Source organism: Osmerus eperlanus, chromosome 7 (assembly GCF_963692335.1).
Source record: "Osmerus eperlanus chromosome 7, fOsmEpe2.1, whole genome shotgun sequence".
NCBI lineage: Eukaryota > Metazoa > Chordata > Actinopteri > Osmeriformes > Osmeridae > Osmerus > Osmerus eperlanus.
The window spans coordinates 3,830,007-3,854,805 of NC_085024.1; the positions used below are offsets into that span (position 1 = coordinate 3,830,007).

Here is a 24,799-nt window from a genome sequence, read left to right on the forward strand (position 1 = left end):
TCATCCCGATCACCCCAGCACATCCCTGATCCCCCAGCACATCCTTGATCATCCCCGATCACCCCAGCACATCCCTGATCCCCCCAGCACATCCTTGATCATCCCGATCACCCCAGCACATCCCTGATCCCCCAGCACATCCTTGATCATCCCCGATCACCCCAGCACATCCCTGATCACCCCAGCACATCCCTGATCACCCCAACACATCCTTGATCATCCCCGATCACCCCAGCACATCCCCGATCACCCCAGCACATCCCTGATCACCCCAACACATCCTTGATCATCCCCGATCACCCCAGCACATCCCCAATCACCCACAGCATATTCCAGAAGTCAGCCGTCTACAAAACAAGGATATCAAAGACAAACGGCAGAGGAAAAGCAGAAGAGCAAGACAAGCACTTGATGCAGCTACTCCCATCTCTGTGGGACCGCCACAGCAGGCAGTGGACTCGGTATCTTCCCTCCCCTTGTTTCTGCTGGTGAAGACTCTATTTATCTTTCATTAGGAAAGCGTGATCTCCACGCATCGTTAGTAAGCAACCCCCCACTTTCTCCGCCAGGCCAATCAACTCCTTCTCCTCTCTCTCCTCCCTTCTTCTATTTGTGACACGAGGACACTTTAAATAGAGCTCCTCCAGATGGCTTTGTGATGTTTTCTGAGGAATGTGAAGCCACAACAGCCTCCCCCAGCGAACCTTTGATGGGCGCTGTCATCACACACAACCTGCTTGCTGTGCCGGCCTTTACATAATCCAACCGAGGCCCTGGTGTGTACTATGCACTGTCATTTTACGACAGCAGAAACTGTTAGACAACAGAAGGCGAGGTGGCTACACACACCGTTTTATATGAACAGACAACGGCATGGAAATTGGTTGGACGGCAACGGCAGTTTGGTAAATGATTGCTGTGTAAAAGAGCAGATGAAAGGGTTCATGTTTATCCCAATCAAAGCGTATTATCTGAGATCTTTGATTTTGTAATAGAGCGTGTTTCAGGTTATACAAACAGAAATGATTAGTATGGGTGAACTTGAGCCATATTTAAACACACATTCACACCGGGGTTTATCAGATTCTCACTTGAGATCAGTTTCCAGCTCCTGGGTGACTCGTTCTATTATGATGCCCCTGTGAGGAAGGACTGCTCGCTGTGGAGAAGGACCTTCTTGTTCTTGACAAACCATCAACTATCTCTCCAGGACACCAGCGTCGTCTTGGACAGGCTGTACCGCAGCCCTGTGCCAGTCATGTTCTTCCAGGAAGTCATATGACTCAATGGAGACACCTAGTGATGTAGCGCTACAGTCAGAGATGGTGACGGGCATGGATCTGCCAAGGTCTTCAGTCAGTGATGATCTACCAAGGTCTTCAGTCAGTGATGATCTGCCAGGGTCTTCAGTCAGTGATGATCTGCCAAGGTCTTCAGTCAGCAATGATCTGCCAAGGCCTTCAGTCAGTGAAGAGCGGTAAAGGAAAGGACGTCTAGTTGATGCTGAGAGACTTAAACTGAGAAACAAAACTTGTGCTGTAAATATGATGTGTTTTCTTCTTCTGATCAGGATAATAAAAAAACTAGAGAATATATCTACCTTTGTCATGGCATATTTTGAATATCTCCTGCATGCCACCTCCAAACGCCTTCGCTGGAGGAAATCTCTTTGCCCGCGGAAGCTCTGCTGATCCACACAAGGGGGTTGATAACACAGGGAAACCATAAAATGTGTCCAGAACATTGCCTCCAGAACTCCCACTCTCCCCGCGGCCTCGCTCCCCCCCCACGCCACTACACTCACCCAGGATACAGGAAGTCTGTCGCCCCAGCATCAGGTCAGCAACGGGTCAGCAAAGATTGGAAATATTATTTTTTCGAAATGAATGAAGTATTCAAAACACTGAAACTCAGTTATGACACAGAGGACTTGCCGGGAAAGTTTAGTGCACTTTTTTTCTTTTTTTTCTTTTTTATTAGTTGGGAGACGTAGAAATTTGCGTTGTGTGAAACAGGGCACTTGATCCTCCTACAGTGACGAACACACTGAGACCTTTCATGTCTCCCGCTCCTTTTCAAGTCAAAGAGAACAAAACAATAAAAACACACAGATTTGGGACTCAATAACAATGCCATGGTTCTACCCCTCCCCTTCCACGGAAAAAGTAGAAAAACACAACAACAGTAATAATACAGTGAATCATCTCACATAACAAATAAATATGGAGTACTCGTCTCTGTACAGAGATATAAGTTTGAATTCAATCTTTCCAATACAAAATATGACTTCAGTGCATTTTCTTTGCGAAATTCTCCAGCTAATGCTTCCTGTGAAGCGGTATCATGCAACCCTCGTCTCCCCTGACGACCAACAACCCTCAGGATCCTGACACCCCTACAGCAACCCCTCTCAACCCTCGTCTTTCAACTCAACAGCCCCTTCAGGCTGTCAACATCTCCAACACACCCTGACATAAAGGCACAAGTAACCACGACAGTCTGAGTAATACTGGACAAAGGGACAAACAAAAATGGAAATATTATTATTGATTAAAGATTTTGGTCATTTACAAATGTACTCGTATTGTCTTTACATAATATATTCAAATATATATTAAGATAGCAGTATCAATAAAGATACTTAGAGAGACGGTATATATATATATATATATATCTATATATATAGATTAACAGAAATATTATTGTCAAAAAAGAAAAAAGTGCATCATATACCAAACCTGAATATTGCAGAACAACAAACTTTTAAGTTAACAATTGTATTGAAAACTGTATAAAAAACAAAGCTGTACAAAAAAATCAAGTGTAGCAACCAAAAGAAAAAGCGAAAAAAGAATGGTCAATGTATCGAAGGGTAAAGACTAGTAAGTGCTCTGGTTTGGACTGTCTGAGGCTCCACCTTCACTCCCTCCCTCCGCCAATCCTGGACCGGTTGATCTGGGCCACACCCCAGGAGGCTCCTCCCCCTGAGACAGTCCCACCTGTGATTGGCCAGGGGGCGGTTCTACCGGGCTACCTAATGGCCAGGGTTCCGTGTTCTCAGCGGCTGACCTGTGTGAGTGGGAAGAGCTATGCAAGCTGCCGTATTGCTTCGTGTCTGCGGTCTCTGTCTCGGGATTGGATCGTCTCGGGGCTGTGCCCGAGACACGCAGCCCTGATTGGCTGCTTCCTGCTTCCTGGCTCTCTGACCAGTGGTCCCCGGGAGTCCTGAGCCCTCGTGTCCTGGAGGTCCCGCCCCAGGGCGCCTCCCTCCACCCCAGGCCCAGGGACGGCCTCTCCATCGGGGAGGAAGGGGAGGTGGTGGTGGGGTGGGAGCAGGCTCGGGGCTGGACCATCTGGATGCCTCCGATGGGTATCATCAGGTAGGGGACCCTGGCCTGCTGGGAGTGCATGGGCAGGTGGCTGAAGAGGTGGCAGGTGGACAGTGTCTGGGGGGACGGAGGGACGGGGCTCTCGCTGAGGGACAGGCGGAGGGCCGGGGGAAAAAGGCAGGCCTTTGGAGGAATCAGCTGTGGAGTACCGCATCCCTCCTGCAGGGGGAGCAAGAACACCAAGGTTACCTCAACTTTCTCAACTTGTGTAAACTGTGCCGCTTCCACTGCAGTTTTTAACAGGCAGCAGACCAAACCGGACCTGCCAGCAGAGAATTCAACTCCATACATCCTCCAGAAGAGGAGAAAAACATTTGGTAAACACAACGCTGAGAAGAGTATTGTAGTTACAGCTTCAGACCATCAGCAGCCCCTAAAATGAGTATTTACCTTCACACAAGGCACTTTGGATCGTGCTTGGGCATAATCGCACGTCATTTTTACAATTGGGGTGTTAAGAATAGGCCTTGACCAACAGCATACCAAGATAACCAAACCCAAGAAAGACCCAGAAGGACTGACCTGGCTGAGGCACCCCAGGGTCCGAGGGCTCTCCCAGGGAAGGCAGGCTGACGGCCTGGGCTTCCCCCCCAGGGGTGAGGGGGTGGCCCGGGCCCGCAGGCTTGTCCGGTAGCGGCTGGGGGACAGAGGCTGGAGGGGGGAGAGCGGGTGCAAGGGAGAGAGGGTTCTGTTGGGGGACGGCCCCCGTTCGGGGGAAGGAGAGGGGTGCCGGCTGGGGGAGGACAGGTCCAGCCTGGGGGAGAGACTGCGGGCGGGGGAGCAGCTGTCGCTGCTGGGGGAGAAGGCCCTGGGGGAGGGGCTCCAGCCCCGCCGGGGGAACAGCGCCCTCTGGCCCCCGGGGGAGGAAGCACGTCCGCTGGGCCACAGTCGCCGGGGAGAGGGCTCCTGGCTGGGACCGGGGCCCATCCGCTCCTGGGTGGGGCCGGGGGGGCCATGCTGGGAGCGCCCGCTGCTGGTGGAGCGCCCCCCGGTGGAGGGGCGGGTGTCTGAGGAGCTGGAGGAGGGCGGGTCGTCATGGGACGAGGACTCCTCTTCCTCGTCGTCGTCCTCTTCCCCGTCGGAATCGTCCACGTCGGAGAACTGGTGTTCGGGCCTGCCCGGAGGCTCCTCCCTGTCTCCTCCTGGACCAATCAGAAGCACACGTCCTTCAGAACCCCCAGTAAACGTTCAGCAAGAAATATTGTTCCAACTCCTCCCTCAACTTAATTCCGTTCGACGATAACTCGGCTCAAAGTCAGACGACACCGAAGCCCTTGAAGCTTTGCCAAGCTACGCAAACACACACCTATGCGTACACACGGAGCACCACATTTCCCTAACACAAGCTGAAAGTGCACAAAGAAGAGAAATCAGACAAAGGACAACAAAGTCGGCCATTTATCAAACCAACGTTAAAAATAGCAAGCGAAGGGTCCGACAAGGTTGTCATCGAATAGAAATCGTGAGGCAGCCTTCATTCACAAACTCTGTCGACAGCTCTCTGAATGAAAGGCTGCTTGAATGGCGTGTCCTTGGTCGCATTGAGTGCAGTCTGCTGGCGAGAGGGGGCGGGAGAGAGAGGGAGAAGAGGGGAGAGAAGAAGGGATGGGCGGGTGGCATTGAGTCTGTAGGGAGAGGGAGAGAGAGGGAGAAGAGGGGAGAGAGGAAGGGATGGGCGGGTGGCATTGAGTCTGTAGGGAGAGGGAGAGAGAGGGAGAAGAGGGGAGAGAGGAAGGGATGGGTGGGTGGCATTGAGTCTGTAGGGAGAGGGAGAGAGAGGGAGAAGAGGGGAGAGAAGAAGGGATGGGCGGGTGGCATTGAGTCTGTAGGGAGAGGGAGAGAGAGGGAGAGAGGAAGGGATGGGTGGGTGGCATTGAGTCTGTAGGGAGAGGGAGAGGGAGCGGACATGGCTGTCTGTTTGAAATGCTGCTCAGTACAAGAGCCTCGAGAACACAGCTCAGCAGCCCATCGGCAGCAGCAACTGGGACAAAAGCAATGCAACACACTCATAATTTATTCATATTTTGTCTGGAAGGCATTTTCATGTGTTTTTTTTCCCGTTTTGTCTTCAGGAAGGCTGTCGCGAGGAACAGACCAGGACATGAGAGTTACGTAAACTGTCAATCTTGGCTTGGAGAGAAGAACCCTCTTCCTCCTCATCCACTTTGCCCTCCTGCTCCTCTTCCTTTCACTCCTACACCTCCACCTCCTCCTCCCTCCCTCTCTACCTTTTCCTCCTACACCTCCTCCCCCTCCCCTCCCCCTCCACTGTACCTGTTGTCTCGCTCGCTGGTTCCTCCTCCTCCACCTCCCTCTTCTGCTACTCCCCCTCCCCCCCTCCCTCCCACACCTCCTCCTCCACAGTACCTGCTGTCTCGCTCTCTGGCTCCTCCTCCTCCATAGATGATCCGGACATGCCCATCACCTGACACTTCTTCCCATGAGCCTTCGACTTCATGTGTTTGGTAAGGTTCCCTGGAGGGAGACACACAGAGATGTGACACTACACTACACTACATTACAATACTTAACACTACTCAACACTCAAAAGTACAATACAATGCAACAAAAGCAATAAACACTGTATTATACTACCTTAGCAACAGCAATGGAGATCAATGCCTAGATAGACCCTGGATAAGAAAGGATGGATGCAAGGAAGGACTGACAGCCAGAGACAAACAGCAGAGTGTACGGAGCCTATGTACTAGAGACCGTCCATTCGTCTGTCAGTCAGACAGCCCCTCCCAGGACACCAGCAAGGACGCTCAGTCGGACCACAGGCGTTTGTGCAGCACGAATACTACGTAACGTAAGGATTCCGCATGCGCCTTCATCCAAAGTGAAGTACAAAAAAGAAAGGGGGGGTTGGGGAGGGGATTTGAACCTATGACCACCGAGCCATACCCACATCCACAGCCAGAGGACGATCTGTGTGTGGTTAGCCCCGGATCCTGCTCACCTTTGGTTTTGAAGGCGAAGTTGCAGTGTTTGCAGACGTAGGGCCGCACGTCCGTGTGCGTGCGGATGTGCTTCCGCAGCATGCTGGGCTTCTTGCAGCGGATGCCACACTCGCCACACACGTACTTCCCTCGGCCTCGACCCCGCACGTACACATAGTCCTCATTAGACTTGTACCTGAGGGAGGGAGAGGGACGGGGAGAGAGAGGGCAAGGGAGGGCGGGAGAGGATGGGAAGGGAGAGATGGAGAGAGAGGAGGGAGGGAGAGAGAGAAAAATAGAGGGAAGGGAGGGAGGGAGAAAAAGAGAGAGAGGGAAGGGAGGGAGAGAGAGAGAGGATGGGAAGGGAGAGATGGAGAAAGAGGAGGGAGTAAAATCAAAGCAGTAATACAGAGAGAGAGAGCGCAAGAGAGAGGAGGGACAGCAAGAGAGAGGGATGGAGAATGAATGATAGAGAAGGAGGGAAAGAGGGAGGGAGAGAGAGATGGGTGAAGATAGCATCTTTAAACAAAGGTTTCTTTTATAGCAGCAGTAGAAGGGGTAGTCCCTCCAAACCGACTTCCTGTGTTTCCCTCTGCAGTCCCCACCATCCCAGCTCCACCCAGCACAGACAGACAAACACCAGCCTGTCTGCGGCAGCCTGGGGGTGGCCTTAGCCAACAACAGCACCCACGAAAATGAAGGAAGGGAAGCCTGGTTTCAGCCAATGGCTCGAAATAGGCAGCAGTACATAAAAATCAGACTCCACATTTAGCTCTGCTAAATTGTTGTTTATACGCTCTGCTAATGTTTACCGAAAAAGGCTATTTGTGAAGACACTGGAACAAGCCATGTTTTGCATCCAGACGGGCTGTCCTCTACACAAACTGCAGCGTCTGTCTTCCATCAGATAACGAATACATGCTGCACTATTTCCCTGTCTGCACGATTTCTCTGCGGTGAACGTGTCTGTGAGCATAGTTTGAGGAGACAGAAACCCATCCAGAAACAGCCACAACATCACATTTCAAAACAGAGAAAACTTGTGTGTCTCAGGAGAACGCTTCTAATGCGTTCAAGTCCAAGCAGTCAGCCGCACACTCGCATACAATTGGTGTCACAGCTAAAAATATCCCTCTCGCCGCGCAGGTACAGTCAAACTCCAGTTCCACACATTTCCTCTTTGATCAGGGAACACTCAAAGCATCCCTAGGAGGATGCAGATTGCAGAAAGATTGATGCCCTTGTTCAACGGTCACAAGGCAGACAGTGATGAGAACGTTTATCTATAGGGCCAGTAACCAAGAAACACATGGCAGTTAATGTGCTATTTTCAGGTATAACAGTGAAGTAACACAATTTGGAGTCAATCACGTCCATGCAAGTGCAAGCTGGGCCAAATGTCTATGACACTATATCATTTATATATGTACTGAATGTACACACAAGATAAAATCTATAATCCCAGATAGATGTTATTTCACAAAGACTGTGAGACAAGTCCAAACTGTAAAAGGAAAAGTACCTACACTATAGTATCAGTCTTTTCTGGTGGGAAACCAAGGAAAAGGAGAGCATTCAGCTAACAGCGTCCTACAAACTTAGCCTGTAAGTAAGACACCGACATAGTCCCCTCACAGTTCCTTCGGTTCTAAGAGAAGCAGATTGAGTGAGGAACAACTGTTGTGTTCCAGTTCCTTCAGCGGGGACTGGCTCAGGATGAAAACATACAAGTGATTAAAAACACTCGGGCGAGCTGTCTGCCGTGTGCAGTAATTTACCAGAAGCGTGTTTAGTGTTGCCACCGGGCATGTGTCTGAAAAACACAGTGTGAAGGACAGTTCCTGTCGCTGGTTGTGAGTGGACATGAGAGGCAGCCTGGAGATAATGAACGCTGTTTAGATGTGTGGGAAATCGATGGTGGCGGATTGGAAAGTGTAGGTGCACTTGTTTGCATGACTAAATCACACAGAACATGAAGAGAAGCAGACAAAGAGGACAGAGAGACAGAGAGAGAGACAGGGAGAGAGAGAGACAGACAGACAGAGACAGAAAGAGAGACAGACACTGTACCTCTCTCAGGTTAGTTAGTGAGTGGGAGAAAAGCCAGATTCAGAGAGAGAAAGAGAGAGATAGAGATAGATAGAGAGAGAGAGAGAGAGAGAGAGAGAGAGAGAGAGAGCAGGAAATAGTGTGAGGCAGTCAGACAAAGGAAAGACTGAAGATCGGCTCTCAACGAGGAATACTTGATACACACCTACACGCACCTACACCCACATGCAGACACACAGAGGCACACGCACGCACAAACACACAGCAATTAGATCAATATTCACACCCAATTATTGCATTCACCCCCGGGATGAGAGGTGCTGGACTCTCTCATCTCCAAAGCTAAACTGCAGCTGTGAGGAAGCGATCCACACACTAATGAGGATCTCCTGAAACGAGTCTGGAGGAAAACTCACGGCTTGTCTGAAGCCCCCTCTCCCCCCCTCCCTCTCCCCCAACCCCCTTCCCCCCACTCAACCTCCCCCCATGTTTCTCCAAACCCTATTCCAGAAGCAACTGAAGATGAGGTAGTTCGTTTTGTGAGTGGAACATGTTCTGCGGAGTCCCTGAGGGCAGTAGGAACTCAAACGCTCCCTTTTCAAGGTTACAACGAAGAGAGGAATATGCTGTTCATTGACATGTAGATGCGTGTTTATCATGAAAAAAATACATACAAAAATAAACAGGAAACGTCTCTCTCTTACCCGCCTTCGAAGACGCGGAGACGAGGATGGGGAGGGGCCTCGCTGTGCTTGGACGTGGAGGCCCCTCCCCCGCTGTGACGAGGAGGGGGAGGGGCCTCGCTGTGCGTGGAGGCCCCCTCCTCTTCTCTCTTCTCTTTCTTCTTCTCGTCCTTCTCGGGCTTCCGCTGCTCCTTCACTCCGAGGGAGGCGCTGGGTGGGGTAGCCTGTACCTACACTCGAGACAGACACAGGCAAATTCACCAAGGCTGAGCCACGGCCACCACATTAACAGACGACAGGGGAAAATAAAGTTCATGTCAAAACTCCATATCATCATTTGACAAAATATCGTTTCGTTTTTTTCCCCTCTTATATAATTTCCATTACATTCTACATGTTTTTCATTGGGCTTTTACCGAAAGACAAATAGTGCGTGTACAAAGTACCGCAGAAGATCAAGAATCAAAAGTGCATAGTTGTAACAGTGTTCCAGTGGTCAGAGTCAAGGAACGTTCTGAATGTCCCAGCCAAGTAACACCATCTCAGCTACAAAATACACAAGGCACCAAGCTCGTTCCCCTCCCTGCGGTGGGCTCCATAGTGCTGATATACTTACCTCTGAGACGCGTGGCTTTCTGCTGTTGGCGGGGACCAGTTTGCTGGAGGCATCACCCGGGGCTGTGGCCGTGGTGTAGGTCTCAGAGCTGTGCTGCTGCTTGGAGCGGAGCAGGCCCAGGGCCAGCCGGGTGCTGACGCCCGGCAGGTTGGGGTTGTGGACGCTGACGCTCCAGGAAGAGTAGACGGAGTCCTGGGGCTCCCTCTGGGCCGAGGGGTTGGGCTTCACGTAGTTCAGGTAGCACCAGCTGACCGAGGTGGAGGTGTGGAGGCTGGGGTAGGAGGGCGGCTCCTGGGCCTCGGGGTTCCGGGGCTGTGGGGCGCTGGCCTGCTGGGTGACCTCCTCCTCTACCTTCTCCTCCTCCTTTTCTTTCTTTGGCTCAGATTTTCCAGGCAACTCCTCCTCCCTGGCGACGTCCGCCTGCTCTGGCACCACCTCCTCGCCCTCCTGCTCCTCCTTCACAGCTGCGACCCCTCCTTCCACCCTCTTCGGAAGTTCCTCCTTGTGATCCCCTGTTTCCAGATGGCTCCCAGAACCTTTACTCTTCTCTTCCTCCTTCACCCTCTCCTCCACCTCCCGCTCCTCCACCTCCCGCTCCTCCACCTCCTCCTCCTTGGCCTCTTCCTCCTTCACTCGTTTCTGCTGCCGCTGGGCCTCAGAGCTGAGCTCCAGGCTAGCGGCTGGGGAGAGCATCCGCTTGCTGCCCCCCGGCCCCAGGGGACCGAAGTCTTCCCCAGGGCCGGGGACCAGCTCCAGGGGCAGAGACAGGGGCAAGTAGCTCTTGAAGTCCGGACTGGGCAGCTTCAGGTAGGACCTCTGCAGTTTGTCCTGCTCCAGTTGCCCCATGATGACCATGGCCGTGCAGACAATGGGGTCTTGCGAGCGGGCCAGGATCTGGGACAGGGTGGTGTACACGGCCCTGGTGTAGGTGGGGACGTGGGTCTGGAGACGCACTGGGACCACCAGGGACACCACGGGGGTCAGCTGCTCCATGCAGGTGGCGATGGTAGGCATGGCGGCGTGCTGGTTGTAGGGGAGGGGGACCAGGGAGTGGGAAACGGGGGCGGGAGAGATGGAGGAGGTGGAGGGTCTGGCCTCTCGGAGGGCGGGACGGTGTGAGGGCATCTGGATGGTGAGTCCGGGCGGGACGGGGAGGTACAGGGCCTGGCTGGTCCCAACCCCACTGGGGAACTGCACGGGGAGCAGGTTGGAGAATGGGTGGAGAGGCATGCCTACGCGCTCTGCCATGTGGAGCTGTGCCGGGTGGACGTGAAGAGGCGGAGGGCCGGTGCGCGTGTGCAGGAAGGCTCTGTGGATGATCTGGGTGGACAAGACCTCGGTAATGGCTGTGGTGGCAGGCAGCAGCTGGGCCAGAGGCCCTGGGGGGAGCGGGTCCTGGCCCTGGGGCCGCAGGGGCAACAGGGCCTGGGGGAGAGGCAAGATCTGGGGCTGGAGCAGTTGCAGCGTCTTCCCAATGGCCTCCGTGCTGAGTCTGGAGGTGCCGGCCTCAGCTTGGAAGAGGCCAAGGTGGCCGGGGAAGGAGGGCCCAGGCTTGGGGCTCCCGCTCCTGGGCGGCTGACCCCCGGAGGCCCCCTCGTCCTGCTCTGGCTCTCCCAGGGTGGCGTGCTTCACCAGCAGGCACTTCCTCCTCTCCTTCCAGGCGGATGCAGACTGCTGCGGGGAGAGGGAGCCGTAGTCGAAGGACTTGCTCCTGGTCTCCACGACCGGCGCCTGGCTCTCGGGGCTGGCCGGGGCTTGTTCCGAGGCAGAGCGTCGCATCTCTTTGGAGGGTTGGTGGAGGTGGTGTGGGTGGGAGGCCGAGGGCACTGTCAGCATGTGGGAGCCCTGGATTCCGGAGCCCCAGGGCGCCCCCTCAGGCTTGCCCGGGTCCTCCAGGGAGGGAGAGCGGCTGGAGGCGTGAGAGATGCTGCTCTCCTGGCTGGGGCTGCGGGGGAGAGACACCGACTCGAAGCTGGACTCCCTGGAGGACTGAGAGGCCTCGGCAAGGCGGAGACGCTTCTTCTTTGGTGGCAGCTTCTCTGCGGGAAGCTGGGACAGACTGTGGCTCCTCTGAGGCCACTGGAACTCCTCTACTTTCTCCATCTCCTGGAAGGAAGGACGAGAGAGAAATTATCCATCTCATATCAGTATAATCTTCTTAGGACATCTACAGTGTCACATAATATTGTTATATAACAGGGCTATTAAAAAGAAATTAAAAAGAATCGTAGAGGGACCAAGCAAATTCTGTTGCTCACTCAAACTCAATTTCCCAAGCACTCACACCACACAACCGTTTACCACACCTTAGACGAGGACGCAATTGCCGGGGGCGACACGGACGGCATGTCAGCATCAGGCTCCACGGTAACTAGAATCTCCGGCACTTGTATGTTGTGTTGGCGGACCAGGCGGGATGTGGCGGGCGAGTGCCTGGGCTCTGGCGGCTGCGTTGGCTGGCCCCCCTTCGCTTCCGCCTCTTGACTCTCCATCGAGAAGCTCTCCTGCTTCTCGAAGGAGCTTGTGTGCTGGATGACGGACACTCCCTTCCTGTCCTGCTGCTGGGGATCGGCCTGGGAGGGGGCACCTGGGGAGACAGAACCACGGGGGTTACCATGCTATCGCCACAGGGCGGAGGTATCAATGCAAAGTTTCCAGTGAAAGAACCGATCGGCCGATTTAAAATACATGCCTGAGAAGGTTTGGCCATGTTCCGGTCTGCTTGGCACTGAGGTGGGGGGGGCAGGACTGCAGGGGCTCGGGGGGTCTTCCTCCAGGCTTTCCTCCTTCCTCCTCTTCCTCACCGCCATGGCCAGCGCCCGGAATTTATAGTGCATCATCTGGGGGCGGTCCCCGCGGATTGCCCTGCCGCCGGCGTCTTGTTTCGGCTGCTCCTGGATGGGCTGACCCGGGCAAAGCCTGGTGTGCGCCTCGTAACTGTCTCTCTGGTTCCAGCGGCCCCCGCAGGCCTCACACTCATACAGCCAGGGGCCCCGACTGCCCTCTGGCTCCTGCTGCCTGCGAGATGGTTCGCTTCCTGTCCCCGGGGATGAGGATGAGGGGCCCGCCTCCTCCTGGGTGAGCTCGGCACCCGGGGGCATCTCGATGGCGGGCTGGCGCCTCAGCATGCGCTGGGCGTGGCCCACCCTCATCTCCGCCACCATCGCCTGCTGCTCGTCGAAGGACTGGCTGAGACGGAAGCCCTTCGGGGGGATGGCACAGCTGGCGGGGTCCCCCTGGCTGGCGCAGGTGGGCATGGAGTGGCTTCTCAGCAGAGGCACCGCGGTGGAGCACACCTGGATCCCGGACGGCTCGCCATCCGGTCCGCCGGGGGTCCCCAGGCCGCTTGGGCCAGGGGCGTCGCTTTTGGGCTCGAAGACGTACGGGTCTTTGGAAGGGGAGGCGAACTTGGGCGACTCCAGGCTGCTCTTCCTGGAGAGGGAGGAACGTCGGGGCTTGACACTGTCGATCTCACTGGTGTCCACCACCGCCTCGTTGATGGTGATGAGCTTGGTGATGTGTTCGATGACCTGGGTCTTGGGTACACCGAAGGGGAGGCCTTTCTCCTCCGGGCCTGAAGATGAGGGGTGCGGGTGGGGATGGGGGTGCAACTGGTGGGGGCTGCGCCGGCCGTACTTCCCCAGGATGATCTCGGCGTAGGTCTTGACGTTGGCACTGGGGGGGCTGACCTGGGACAGCTCGGCGCTGCCATAGCTGGAGAAGTAGCCGGACTCTGTGCTGCCTTTACTGCCAGGGCCCAGGGAGGAGGAGGAGGTGGAAGAGGACGAGGGGGGATCGTCCGGAGAGGCCAGGGGCCCGCGCTTCCTCTCGCTCAGCCTCATGGCCAACCTCTGTTTCACAGCCTGGGAGTCCTCCAGCCGGTGGCTCTCCTCGGGGCCCTGCTCCACACTGCCACTCCTCTGCTGGCCCTGCCTCTCCTTGGCGGCGGACGAGGCTTGGTGCCGGCCCGTCTCCTCCTCTGAGTCTGTGCTTTCGCCCTCCGTGGGCTCTTCGGGGTCCTCCCCCTGGGCCTCGGGCCCGCTTAGGCTGGGCTCGTCACGGCTGGAAGCCAGGCCGGCTTTAATGCGGTGAGCGTGGGACTTGCGGTGCTTGTACAGGTTGCTCTTGGTCTTGAAGGAGAAGCCGCAGGGGGCGCAGGGATAGGGCCTCTCGCCCGTGTGCGAGCGGATGTGTTTCTGGAGGACGCTGGGCTTGGCGCAGGGTCGCCCGCAGTAAGTGCAAATGTATTTCCCCGGTTTCGGGGGCTTCTTGTCTCCTCGCTTGGGCTGGCTGGCCCCCTCCGGGCCCTCCTGCCCGATCTGGGAGGAGCCCCCGTGGGGGGGGCATCCTGTGGTGGAGAAGGGGACGGGGGAACCGGAGGAGGGCGAAGGGGAGGGGAATCTGCAGCCCGCAGAGGGCCCTGGGGCGTCTGAGGCCTGCCATGCTGGGGCAGGACCTCGGTGCTGCTGCATCCGGAGCAGCAGGTCTCCCCTTCGGGGCTGGCGGTGGTGGGGGCGCCCCAGGGCCCCGTGGACGGGCTGGGGGTTGGGGGGAGGGGGGTGGGGTGGACGGGAGCCCGGTGGGGGCTCATCAGAGAGAGGCTGCTCTTGCCTTCCGGAGCGTTCCCCATCGGACGGACGGCTGGACTCAGCCTCCATAGAGTGGGGAGGGGGCCTCACGGACACAGGGGGTCGAGGGGCCTCATGGAGCTAGCCTGGGAGACGCATGGAGGCCTGGGGCTGGGGAACAACTACTCGCAGAGAAAGGTTTCGCGGGAGAGGACCTCTTTGGTGCAGGCCAAAAGTCATTCAAGAGGACCAAATAAGACATCATTAAAAAGCCCCCTGGAGCGGCGTGGATGCAGGTAAACATAGATGCTGAGCGATAGGCGGGCAGCTGTGTCTCTGCGCGCCCTGAGCCATCTTGACAGCTCTGCTGGGCTTCTCTCTCCTCTGCTCTGCTCCTTCTCTCTCCGCTCCTCCTCTCTCCACGGCTCCTCTGAGGCTCTGCGTCTGCACACACAAACACAGAGACGAGCACTTGTGAGCCGGAGAAGGGAAACAAAAGGCTCATACATCTGTTGCATCACTATTCGTTATCACCACCGTACCATGACAGTGTGTCACTGTTGACTGGAAGATCCGGATGAATTAGGCACGTATACCACATTAGGCCACCCCCACGACGACACGCTCTGAGTGTCAGATAATGCCTCCCAAAAAGACGTGCGAACAAACACGTCCCGATGAAGGTGGGAGCTTCCAGTCATTAGTATCCAATCGAATCCCACGCTGACTAATACGGCAGGCAGAGTGCTGGGCTGAGTGTTCTAATGAGAATGTTAGTCAGGTAGCATAAGCAGCGTGTTAATGCTGCCTTGCTCTCATCAGGACAGGCTCTACCTGAGATTGGCCGGCGATACACTCCAGTGTGCTGCTATTCAGCGGGTAAGACCGCTCTATCTAACTCTGCTCAAAGACCCGTTCTGTGTTGAAGGGGGGAAAAAGCACTTTTAGACTCAAACCGCTAGCATGCTAATACATTAGCATGCTAATACCTTAGCAAACAGACACACACCCCACGGATGAACAAACCCAGAACAAAACCCACGACCTCCATCCTCTCGCACACAAACACCACCAGGGCTGTACAAATAAGCATGTCCGACACTCTCCCTCACTGAGATATGCCTCTCCAGTAGGTTACACAAGTAAAAGGATCTCAGTCTCGCACACAGCCTCCACACTGAGAAACTGGCCTCTCTAACTGTTTCCTGCTACCGACGGGCCGTGTGTGTGTCTGACCTCGCCCTTCTGGGTCGAGACAGGGTTTACGGTACGCCGTTCTACGCTGGGAAGACTGGAGCTACGGAGCAGGAACACCCACAAAGAAGACCGCAATGTCATGGCACCGAGTCAAAGCAAACGTTGGAAATACAGCCTGAGCTTGTCTGATCTGGCGCTCGACGTTGAGGGACAAGAGGGAGGAGGGGAGGAGGATAGGCTGTCGTTTAGTGAATCTAGGAGACCTGACAGCCAGTAGCTTTCAGCGAACCCCTCGTGAACTGCTGTGCTCCACACAGCCACTAGGGGCAGTATCAGAGCGGGAGGAGAGGACAGAGTCTTATCTACACATATCTTCTACTAAACACTGTTTTCCCCTTCTTACAAGAACTCCAGCGATCCACACAAATATTATAGTGCGACAGCCAATAAAAACCAATTCAGGGAGCAGCCTGAGCCAATCAAAACATTTTCGCTGAGCTGTCGTAGCCAGCCGCAGACAACCCCAGCTGAAGCTCATCTACTGACTCAATCATCATAAGAACCTTCCACTCTCCTACTCGCCCTGTCAGCTCCTAGTTCTGTGTGTGTCTGTGTTTACGTGAGGGCTTATGTGTGTGTGCTTGTGTGTGTGTATGTATGTGTGTGTATGATGTGTGTGTGTCTCTCTCTGTTTGAGACTTTGTGTGCGTGTCTCTATGTTTGTTTGAGTGTGTGTCTCTGTGTGTATGTGTGTGTCTCTGTTTGTGACTTTGTGTGTGTATGTCTGTGTGTGTGTGTGCGTGTCTCTGTGTGTGGACAGCTGTAGCTGAGGTAAGTTATGTGTATGTCAGATATGTGAGAGCAACATCATACTTAGATATACGATCACAAAAAACGTGCTTCAGTAATTCAATTTCCACAAACATAGTTCAGCACTGTATACAGTAATATTCAGAAAGCTCACAGATGAGATGGTGATACTGACAGAGAAAAAGAGAGAGAGATAAATCAGATGAAGAAAGAGAAAGAAATACAAGGGTGTGAGAGAGACGAGAAAGTGAGAGATGGAGAGAGACCTGGGGAGTGATTCAGTGTTCCGGCTGCTAGGTAAACAGCTCTAACTGAAGACAGCAGCGGAGGTGCCAGTTGTGGCGTGGAAACCCAGACAGGTTTTTAATGAGCCACAGTTTCTCTCTCCATATGTTGCTGGAAAAGAATACAGCACAATCTGCCTTCATTATCAATCAGGTTTACAGTGAGAAAAACACACACACACACACACACACACACACACACACGGGGGAAAGAAACATGCTATCACTATTGTTTTGGGAACGTCTTGTCAGATTGTCGGGTCTCTTTCCACCAAACCACCCCCCCCCCTTCCCCCAACATCTGCTGGGGGCTGATCTTCTAAACTCCTCAAAAAAAAGTTTGTAAACGTTATTTCGGTCGATTATTCTTCCCCTTCAATAGTAGGAATTGGTATTGTATTTTATATTGTTGGAAAGCCTGATTAGTCACCTTTACAACGAGGTACAACTTGTAAGGATCGTGCATTCGTGGAATGAGCAACACAGCTAATCGTGTGGCCCCCAAATAAAAGCCAAAATCCCCTGCAATATTCTTCTGTTGGTATTCACTCTCGTTTTGAGCTTCAAGTGGGATCAGCTTGGGCGTGCAGTACGTGCCAGAGTGACCAACGCAAACATGTTGGCTGACTTGCGACAAATCCTGGTTGAGGAATGGGATGCCATCCAACAGCAGTGTGTGACCAGGCTGGTGACCAGCATGAGGAGGAGGTGCCAAGCTGTTGTGGCTGCGTATGGATCTTCCACACGCTACTGAGGTCCCTGACAGTGTAAAATGAATAAAGTATAAAAATGGACAATATGTGTGGTTTTTTTTCTTATTACTGTGGGAGAGTGCAATCATCCAATCCACCAAGCTACTCAAAACGAGAGTGAATACCAACAGAAGAATATTGCAGGGGATTTTGGCACACATTTTTTTGGGCCACTACCCACACAGTTAGCTGTGTTGCTCATTCCACGAATGCACAATCCTTACAAGTTGTACCTCGTTGTAAAGGTGACTAATCAGGCTTTCCAACAATATAAAATACAATACCAATTGGTATTATTGAAGGGGAGGAATAATCGACCGAAATAACGTTTCAGAATTTTTTTTGAGGAGTTTATTTGGTGTGTACAGCACAGCCAGAACATGCTTTGATTACAGACACACCACAGAGCAATTACAAAGGACAGAAAACTGTACCCATAAGAAATCTCTTCTCCGTCATAGAGAATCTCGTGGCTAGACATACGAGGGCTAGCTACATGAATTAAAGCTGCAATACGTAACATAATCATAGAAATTCAAATATGGGAAATAGCGCCTCCAATTCTGGACTGAACTTCTGCGCTTTCCTTCAGCTCAAGTTTGATTGAAAGTGGCTTCACAAAATAAGCCAATTAGGAAAGCCCGCCTCGTCGAAGGCGATTGGCTGTAACAGGACTGCTGGAACATAATTGGCTGGAAAGTAGCGGATCGGTCCCAAAATTTGAAACTGGCACTGACCTGTCCGTGTAGCGAAACAACCTTCACATGACCTCATTAGCTTACACAACTTGTTTATAGAGGACAAAACCTTTCTTTTTTTTAAAGAAATTGTGTCCCTTTAACTAACTTTCTGATGTAAAGCTAGACTACTGAACAAGTTGAGGCACTATAGAGAGCTACTACTGGTCTACCCTGAGCCGTTCATGTTTAGCATGGACCAGCAGCTAAATGAGATGAGACACACTTGTGAGTCGACAAAAGCAGAAAAATGCAAAAAGAGAGAACGGAGGGAGAGAGAGCATGAATAAGCCATGGGAGAAAAAAGAGATGGAGAGAGAGAGAGCGGGAACGAGATGACAGAGTGCGAGACGGAGAGATATAATGAGTGGAGTGGAGACAGGAAAAGACAGGTTGAGTGGGAGGAAGTGAAAAAAGAAGTCAAGTGCGTAGGAGGGTGATAGAATGTAGACAGACAGAAACACACAGAAACAGGAGAGGAGAGAAGGGCAGAGCAGAGGGTAGGAGGGGAGGAGACGAGGGGAGAACAGGGGAGGAGAGGAGACGAGGGGAGAGGAGAGCAGAGCAGGGGAGGAGGGCAGAGGAGAGGAAAGCAGAGGAGGAGAGAAGGGGAGAGCAGAGCAGAGGGACAGGCAGAGCAGTGAAGAGTGGAGCAGAGCAGAGCAGGGGAGGAGAGGGGAGCAGAGCAGAATTAGAGCAGATGAGCGGAGAAGAAGGGAATAACGAGTGTCTCCTCTTCCTGTTTCGTGTGTGAGCACAAGCAGGCCATCACAGTGTAAAGCCTTAATGATCTCTGGCATGGTATTGATGCAGACCTTAAACAGGGCGATTAGAAGGCTTTCCAGAGGGGGAGAGCACCGTGTGCATTATTCATGGGAGTCTAGACTAGCAGCTCGGAACAGGGAAACACGCCATCTGAGCTTTGCCAGGAAGATCAGGGGAATGCCTGCCAGAGTCTGCACTAAGGTAGCACATCACGCCACACACACACACACACACACACACACACACACACACACACACACACACACACACACACACACACACACACACACAAACAAACAGTATATACATACAATACACACACACAGTATATATACATACACACAAACACACGTTATCCTATATCCAGTATAGATGTATTGTATGTAAGAGCGTAGAACTTTCTCCTCTCCCATACATCATACATCAGTCCAGATCCACTCTGACACAAAGCATATCAGCCAATTAGACCATGAGGTGACATTATACTTCCTGTTCATTCACAAGGAAGTTCCCCATTTCTCTCTCTCTCTCTTTCTCTCCTGCCCTATTTTCTCTTTCAGACAGACAGTAGGCTACATACTTTACAGTGCAAGCTAGGTTTGTCACAGCAAACCAAAAAATTGGGTTTCCAATAAAGAGGGGAACAAAAGTTGGCTAAGGTTCCATTGAATTTATAAAACTGTCACCAAAATGGTCAATAGTGGTTGGCAAACAATCTACAACATAAATAAGAATCAATATTTATGAGTTTTTTGAACTCCCCCAAAAAAACATTATCGTTGCGAAACTAAACCATGTCGAATATTTAGCTGGACCTATGGATCATTTGTTACAAGGAGTATAGCCTAACTGACAGTGTTGCTACAGTAACCGAGTTAGTTAGCTTTCAAACTGTCTCAAACAGAGCCGTACCTCTGTAAATTATGTCTGGCTAAAACAGAACCAGTGAACCGAGGCACTCTACTTGTCTACGTGAGTCGCGACAGGAGACGGAACATTTTGGACGACGTGAATTCCTCCCCGCTGTAATCAGTGAGGGTAGGGCATGGTGGTTGACACCGTTCTGATAACAAGCTCCGCGGTACGAACGTACAGTTAGTGAAGTCACCGATGCAGCTGTGTAGCAGGGGCACATTCCTCAGAAAGGAGTTGTCAAAGCGAAACCCTGTAGCTAATATTAGCCTGCGGGTGTGTAATGGCGAGTCCTGATCCAGGCAGAATCGTAGTGTGTCAGTGGCGTGTCCATACTTTTGTCTGGGGTGGCCCAACTGGGTCACTGACTTATGCAGGGGTGGCATGACGTACACACACGCACACACACACACACACACACCACATCTGAATAGCATTAATTTATTATTTGTCTCCACTACCCATATCTACTTTAATTACTAGCATTACAGTGTCTCAATTCTAGTCTATTTTAAAGGTCCCATGACATGAAATGTTCACTTTAGGAGGTTATTTAACATTAATGAGTTTCCCTAGCCTGCCTTTGGTCCCCCAGTGGTTAGACATTTTCGATAGTGTAAACCAAGCCCTGGGTATTCTTCTCCGCCTTTGAGAAAATGAAAGCTGAAACGCTCGGTTTTGAAATTACCTCCCCTTTCTCTGCTTTGCCAGCACAGATAATTTGGCCCACCAATGAGAAAATGAGCTACGACCGTGCCAGCGCGATTTTGGTTTTCCTGGAGACATCATGGCTTGCAAACGACCGAAGCATGGCAGTTAGCCCCGCCTCTTTCTTCCTCATTGCATTTAAAGCTACAGACACAGAAACAGCACGTCCTGAGGAAAGCTCATTGTGGGACTGCTCGTAGTGTCTGTAATTCTGCACCAAGGCTGAATTTCTGGAAAGAAACTTCAGATACAGTATTAGGGGACCACTAAGGCATATATAAAAGCATCCAAAAACAGCATGTCATGGGATCTTTAAAAGATAAATAGACCTACCAATCACAACACAATGGCACCATACAAATGTAATATACATGTTCCATACTTTATTTAAATATCTTGTACTTCTAATAGTAGGCTACATACAAAAAAACTACACTTTCAAAGGGTTGCCGTCATAATGATAATAATGCTCTCATGATCCTCTGACTGGCTAGCACTGCTCTCATGATCCTCTGACTGTCTAGCACTGCTCTCATGATCCCCTGACTGTCTAGCACTGCTCTCATGATCCTCTGACTGGCTAGCACTGCTCTCATGATCCTCTGACTGTCTAGCACTGCTCTCATGATCCTCTGACTGTCTAGCACTGCTCTCATGATCCTCTGACTGGCTAGCACTGCTGTCCTGATCCTCTGACTAGCTAGCACTGCTGTCCTGATCCTCTGACTGGCTAGCACTGCTCTCATGATCCTCTGACTGGCTAGCACTGCTCTCATGATCCTCTGACTGGCTAGCACTGCTGTCCTGATCCTCTGACTAGCTAGCACTGCTCTCATGATCCTCTGACTGGCTAGCACTGCTCCCCTTCTGACTGGCTTGCACTGCTCTCATGATCCTCTGACTGTCTAGCACTGCTCTCATGATCCTCTGACTGTCTAGCACTGCTCTCATGATCCTCTGACTGTCTAGCACTGCTCTCATGATCCTCTGACTGTCTAGCACTGCTCTCATGATCCTCTGACTGGCTAGCACTGCTCTCATGATCCTCTGACTGTCTAGCACTGCTCTCATGATCCTCTGACTGTCTAGCACTGCTCTCATGATCCTCTGACTGTCTAGCACTGCTCTCATGATCCTCTGACTGTCTAGCACTGCTCTCATGATCCTCTGACTAGCTAGCACTGCTCCCCTTCTGACTGGCTTGCACTGCTCTCATGATCCCCTGACTGTCTAGCACTGCTCTCATGATCCCCTGACTGTCTAGCACTGCTCTCATGATCCTCTGACTGGCTAGCACTGCTCTCATGATCCTCTGACTGGCTAGCACTGCTCTCATGATCCTCTGACTAGCTAGCACTGCTCTCATGATCCTCTGACTGTCTAGCACTGCTCTCATGATCCTCTGACTGTCTAGCACTGCTCTCATGATCCTCTGACTGTCTAGCACTGCTCTCATGATCCTCTGACTAGCTAGCACTGCTCCCCTTCTGACTGGCTTGCACTGCTCTCATGATCCCCTGACTGTCTAGCACTGCTCTCATGATCCCCTGACTGTCTAGCACTGCTCTCATGATCCTCTGACTGGCTAGCACTGCTCTCATGATCCTCTGACTGGCTAGCACTGCTCTCATGATCCTCTGACTAGCTAGCACTGCTCTCATGATCCTCTGACTGTCTAGCACTGCTCTCATGATCCTCTGACTGTCTAGCACTGCTCTCATGATCCTCTGACTGTCTAGCACTGCTCTCATGATCCTCTGACTAGCTAGCACTGCTCCCCTTCTGACTGGCTTGCACTGCTCTCATGATCCCCTGACTGTCTAGCACTGCTCTCATGATCCTCTGACTGGCTTGCACTGCTCTCATGATCCTCTGACTGTCTAGCACTGCTCTCATGATCCTCTGACTGTCTAGCACTGCTCTCATGATCCTCTGACTGGCTAGCACTGCTCTCATGATCCTCTGACTGGCTAGCACTGCTCTCATGATCCTCTGACTGGCTAGCACTGCTGTCCTGATCCTCTGACTGGCCAACAGACAAATAGCTAACAAATATCTATTAACGCAATAAGACCAGGTGTGACAAATGTGGAATCCCCATACTCCTTGAAATGTGGTCGACAGTCCTTCGTCTTCTGTTGATTTATTGGTAGCTGTTACTCAACGATTACCGCCCTGTTCAAAATCCCAAACTTTCTCTGGGTTGTTGGCAGGCTAGACACTATTCTGTCATATTACTGCCGCTCAGGTTTAAGATTGAAATGCACCTATAAATGGCAGGTTGGTTACTCGTCATACAATTCCAATTCCAAGTTCTGCCAGATAATGATCATAGGTTACGATAGCGGGGTGGCACCTGGGGTGGCCAATCAGATTCCAGGCCACTCCCTGAACACGCCCCTGAACACGCCCCTAGATCTATGTTTGTATTCAAGCAAATTCCAGTATCGGTGTAGTACTACTTCAGCCTCACGTAGTATAGTCAGGGTGTTGGATGAGTGTCTATAGTGATGTTGGTTTGCTGGTTTGTGTTTCAAACGTGTGTTTATGCAGGTGTGTGATGGGAAGCAGTCCATGGATTCCATCTGTTTGTGGAGAACACACAGCAGATAAATGGTGTGTTTGTGTGTGCGTATCTGTGTGTGTAAGTGTGTGTCTGTGTGTGCATATCTGTGTGTGTGCATGTGTCTGTGTGTGCATGTGTGTCTGTGTGTGCATATCTGTGTGTCTGTGTGTGCGTATCTGTGTATGTGCGTGTGTGTCTGTGTGTGCGTAACTGTGTGTGTGTGTGTATGTGATGTGTGTGTGCGTGTGCGTGAGGGGGCTGCTCCGTCAGCAGAAACACAAATAGTGATGCAGGTACTCAGGGGAGTGAGCAAACCCACGCAAAAAGTCCATCTCCCTCTCTCCATCTCTTCCTCACTCTGTCTCTCCCTCTCCGTCTCTCAGTCTCTTCCTCTCTCTCTCTCCCTCTCTCTTCCTGTGTTTCTCTATCCCATTCTCACCCTCTATCTCCCTCTCTCCACTCCCACTGATGAACACACTGGCTGCGGTCTGCTGAAAGCCTCGCCATTCAGGAGAAAACCATAAGGGGTCTGTCTATGGGGCGGCGTACCTCAATGTTAAACACAGCCGCAATTCTGTCAAGGTGAGATCTACGAAAATGTGAAGCATTTGACGGCAAACCCATCTGTAGGTAGCTAGCTAGGAGCTGTGAAGCACTCCCCTAGGCTGTACTGTACAGCCACAACTGTTAATGAACGTCTGCAGACACTATGATAGATGAACAGTCCCAGCCTAGTTTGTTCTCATTTCCTCATCAACAACTGACTGTGCTTCTCCGGCTGGTAATGATGGATAAGAATATGGGCTAAACATGAAATTAGCTAGTGCCTGGAGAAGAGATAAACCCACTTAAGTGCTTCTTTAAAAAATCGGCTGTCTTCTTCCCCCCCTCTCCCTCTAACTGGCGGTAGCCTGGTGCTGGTTCCCATGGAAACCAGCCTACTCTGAGCAACGGCAGATGGAGGGGGAGCTGGAGGTTCTAAATTTATCTCCCAGCATCCTCTCTGAGTACAGACGCACGCTGGCAAGAGGAAGTGGCGGAACAGCCTGACGTCCGCACGCTCCAGCTGAAAATCGTGACCTCTGACCTCCTGGTGTTCAAGGGTTTGCTACAGGTCAAAGGGTCCGTGTCTGTATCCGTGTCAGAACGATCTTCTGCACATCTCCCTGAGGAGAGGAGAAGCTCTGAGCGCTGGCAGAGAGACACACCGGAGATCGGAGGAGCTCTGAGCACAGCGCCCGGTGTGAAACAGAAACTTGTGTGGTTCGCGGCACTCTGGGCTGTGGACCACAGCAGCTCCAGTCCAAACCCTTCAGCTATAATGCTAAGCAGATTCAGGATTGGGGGGGAGAAACCACCATAAACCGCCATTTTGTCGCACCGTACTATTAACAGAACCCAGAGGATGGAGTTTCTCAGAACCAGATGGAGGATAGCTGCACACTCACCCGGGGTCATTACCACTGTGGTGGGGAGACACTCACTGGGGGAGCTGTCTGAAACAACCACATACCCACCTTTGCTGCCTGCCTGCGGCTGCCTGGTTGTGGCTGCCTGGTTGTGGCTGCCTGGTTGTGATTGCCTGGTTGTGGCTGGCTGGTTGTAGCTGGTTGTGGCTGTCTGGTTGTGGCTGGCTGGTTGTGGCTGCCTGGTTGTGGTTGCCTGGTTGTGGCTGGCTGGTTGTAGCTGGTTGTGACTGCCTGGTTGTGGCTGGCTGGTTTTGGCTGGCTGGTTGTGGCTGCCTTGTTGTAGCTGGTTGTGACTGCCTGGTTGTGGCTGGCTGGTTGTGGCTGCCTTGTTGTAGCTGGTTGTGACTGCCTG

General features: G+C 52.4%; 1 protein-coding gene across 4 annotated transcripts in view; it reads right to left on the bottom strand.

Annotated features, from left to right (window-relative positions):
- Positions 1 to 1,938: 1,938 nt before the first annotated feature.
- Positions 1,939 to 24,799, bottom strand: part of LOC134024130 (transcription factor HIVEP3) — a 55,133-nt gene continuing 32,272 nt past the window's right edge. The window contains exons 1-9 of one of the 4 annotated variants that reach the window (XM_062466584.1): positions 19,886 to 20,042; positions 12,372 to 14,691; positions 11,986 to 12,266; positions 9,680 to 11,785; positions 9,085 to 9,293; positions 6,352 to 6,527; positions 5,757 to 5,864; positions 3,912 to 4,531; positions 1,939 to 3,548 (exon numbers count right to left, since the gene is read on the bottom strand). In XM_062466584.1, coding sequence (XP_062322568.1) covers positions 2,880 to 3,548; positions 3,912 to 4,531; positions 5,757 to 5,864; positions 6,352 to 6,527; positions 9,085 to 9,293; positions 9,680 to 11,785; positions 11,986 to 12,266; positions 12,372 to 14,337 — 6,135 coding nt within the window. In that variant the 5' untranslated portion in view covers positions 14,338 to 14,691; positions 19,886 to 20,042 and the 3' untranslated portion in view covers positions 1,939 to 2,879. Of the gene's footprint in view, positions 3,549 to 3,911; positions 4,532 to 5,756; positions 5,865 to 6,351; positions 6,528 to 9,084; positions 9,294 to 9,679; positions 11,786 to 11,985; positions 12,267 to 12,371; positions 14,692 to 14,789; positions 14,925 to 19,881; positions 20,043 to 24,799 lie in introns of those variants that run through there. The other 3 variants (XM_062466585.1, XM_062466583.1, XM_062466582.1) reach the window with 3 other exon arrangements.